At 36.7% G+C, this 2500-nt stretch overlaps 1 protein-coding gene across 4 annotated transcripts in view; it reads right to left on the reverse strand.

Moving 5' to 3' along the window:
* LOC122263311 (uncharacterized) overlaps positions 1-2500 on the reverse strand; it is a 26425-nt gene that overhangs the window by 3404 nt on the left and 20521 nt on the right. For all 4 annotated transcript variants that reach the window (XM_086549307.1, XM_086549306.1, XM_086549308.1 and 1 more), the window contains exons 16-19: positions 1995-2139; positions 1428-1620; positions 795-917; positions 293-361 (exon numbers count right to left, since the gene is read on the reverse strand). In XM_086549307.1, the coding sequence (XP_086405433.1) occupies positions 293-361; positions 795-917; positions 1428-1620; positions 1995-2139 (530 nt within the window). The remainder of the gene's footprint in view (positions 1-292; positions 362-794; positions 918-1427; positions 1621-1994; positions 2140-2500) is intronic.

Genomic DNA, 2500 nt, shown 5'->3' on the forward strand with positions numbered 1-2500 from the left:
ATGCATATGTTTTTTTTTCTGAATATGTTTTATCATACAAATTCATATGTATATATGTATATATATATATACATATATACATATATATATATATATGTATATGTTAATATATATATATATAACTACATATACATATGTGTGTGTGTATGTATGGTGCGTGTGTGTGTGTGTGTGCGAGTATGTATGTATATATACATATATACATAATTATATGTATTTGTATATATATATATATGTGTGTGTGAAGTTTATACATATGTACACACGATATATTTTTTATTTCTTTACTTACTTGTTTTGCATATACAAAATCGTCGATAAGTTCTTGGAGGTCAGTGGAATATCGGATCAAATAACTGTCCTGTTGGGAAATATGGAAACAATGAATATATCTGTATATATATATGTATATATAAATATATATATACATATATATATATATATATACATATATCACAAACACAAACAAATATATTGAAGTCATATGACAAATATGGTAAAAATATGACAAATATGGCAAAAAGAAAATACATGAATGTCAAAAAGGAAAACAAAAACAAAAAAACATATGGTGCACATCACATCGAAAAAACGATGATATCAAACAGACAACAATGACAAAAATAAGAATAAGAAACATAAATAATCAGAAAAAATAAAGAAGAAAAGAAAGAGGTAAGTGAGAAAGTACGAATGTCAATAAACCAAAAAAGAAAAATAGGAAATAGACAAGAACCGCTGAAAGACAAAAAAAAAAAAAAAAAACATAAGAAAAAAACGTTTAATCATTTTACCGGGTTGGATTTGGCTGTTCTTGTCTCCGTCTCGCCTCCCCATTTGAAGGAGATCTTTACAATGTCACCCTCTATTACTTGGTTTACATCGGGCTCAAGTCCTACTACTTTTGGAGGAGTCTCCTGCAAGAGAAAGAAAAGAAAAAACAAGTCATAGAGAGAGAATAAAGAATAATATCCAGTAAGGAATGAGAAAAAAATAAATGATAAGTTGTTTTCTGAATGGGGGGCGGTGTGTAGGATAGAATGGCGGGTCTTGTATTGACGGTGGATGTAACAGCATAATTTTGGAGTATGGAATCAGGTAAATAGATAAAAATACACGTAAACATGTACACACTAATTCTCGGGCATGCACACACCAACACACATGCACACACCAACACACATGCACACACACACACACACACACAAACACATATATATGTGAGTGTGTGTGCGTATGTATGCATGTATGCGTGTGCGTGTGTGTATGTATATCCCCTCCCACCCACCATTTACCCCCCCCTTCCCCTTCCCTACCCACCATTTACCCCCCCTCCCTTCCCCTTCCCCACCCACCATCTCTCTCCACCCCACCCCCAACCCCCACCCCCACCCCCAACCCCAACCCCACCCCTCACCCGTACCCACCTGGATGTCCCTTTTAATGACCGTGTGATAAGGCCTCCTCAAGAACCGATTAACAGGGATGTAAGTGTACGGGTCCCCTTCTTCGAAACTGCCACAGCAAGATCCCTCCCACGGGTTCTTCGGGAGCGCTGCGGAACCAGTGGGCGTGTCAGAGGGCGTGTCAGAGGGCGTGGGGTGGCCTACGGGGTTCGATCTGTTGGTTGGAATTTTTTTTTTTTTTCCTTGTTGTTATTGTCTTGAAAGTGGTCATGGCGATTATTTTTTTTTTTATGTTGTTATTATTATCATCATTATCATTATGATTATCATCACTGTTATTATTCCTTTTATTATCGCTATATATATCATCGTTATTATTATCTTCATCATCATCATCACCATAATCACCATCATCATCACCAAATGTTAAATTTGTGTTCAAACTATTACTATCCTTGTTATCATTCTCATAATCATCACTACTGATATCCTCATTATCATCATCATCATCATCAATTTAGGTATCTGACAATGAAAAAAAAACATGCGAGATAAAACAAAAAAATACTGACTTTAGTAACAGCTCACCTCTTCGTATTGCCAGTATCGAGAGGCGAGTAAATACCAGGGTTATGGTTGATTGCTAGTCTGGTAACAGTGAGTTCTGATCCAGCGGGGTAAGAACCAGGTACAATAGCCGTCCAGATGCTGTCGTATTTCCGTGTGTCTATGTCTGTTTGAAAGTTTTTTTTTTTTTGCTTGGCGTTAGTATGTGAGTGGTAGACTTTTGAGTTTATTTCAGTGACTGTGTATTGGTTTATGTTGATCCTCTCGCTCTGTCTCTCTCTTTTTCTCTTTATCTCTCTTTCTTTTTCTCTTATTCTCTCTTTCTTTCTCTCTCTCGCTCTTACCCAAAGTTCCATCATCCTTCCCCCCTACCTCTCTTTCTTTCTTTTTCTCTTTCTCTCTCTCTCTCTCTCTCTCTCTCTCTCTCTCTCTCTCTCTCTCTCTCTCTCTCTCTCTCTCTCTCTCTCTCTCTTACCCAAAGCTCCATCATCCTCTCCCACACTCTCTCTCTTTTCTTTATCTTTCTT

This window comes from Penaeus japonicus, unplaced genomic scaffold (assembly GCF_977035675.1).
Source record: "Penaeus japonicus unplaced genomic scaffold, GWHDUDI00000001_assembly GWHDUDI00000022, whole genome shotgun sequence".
NCBI lineage: Eukaryota > Metazoa > Arthropoda > Malacostraca > Decapoda > Penaeidae > Penaeus > Penaeus japonicus.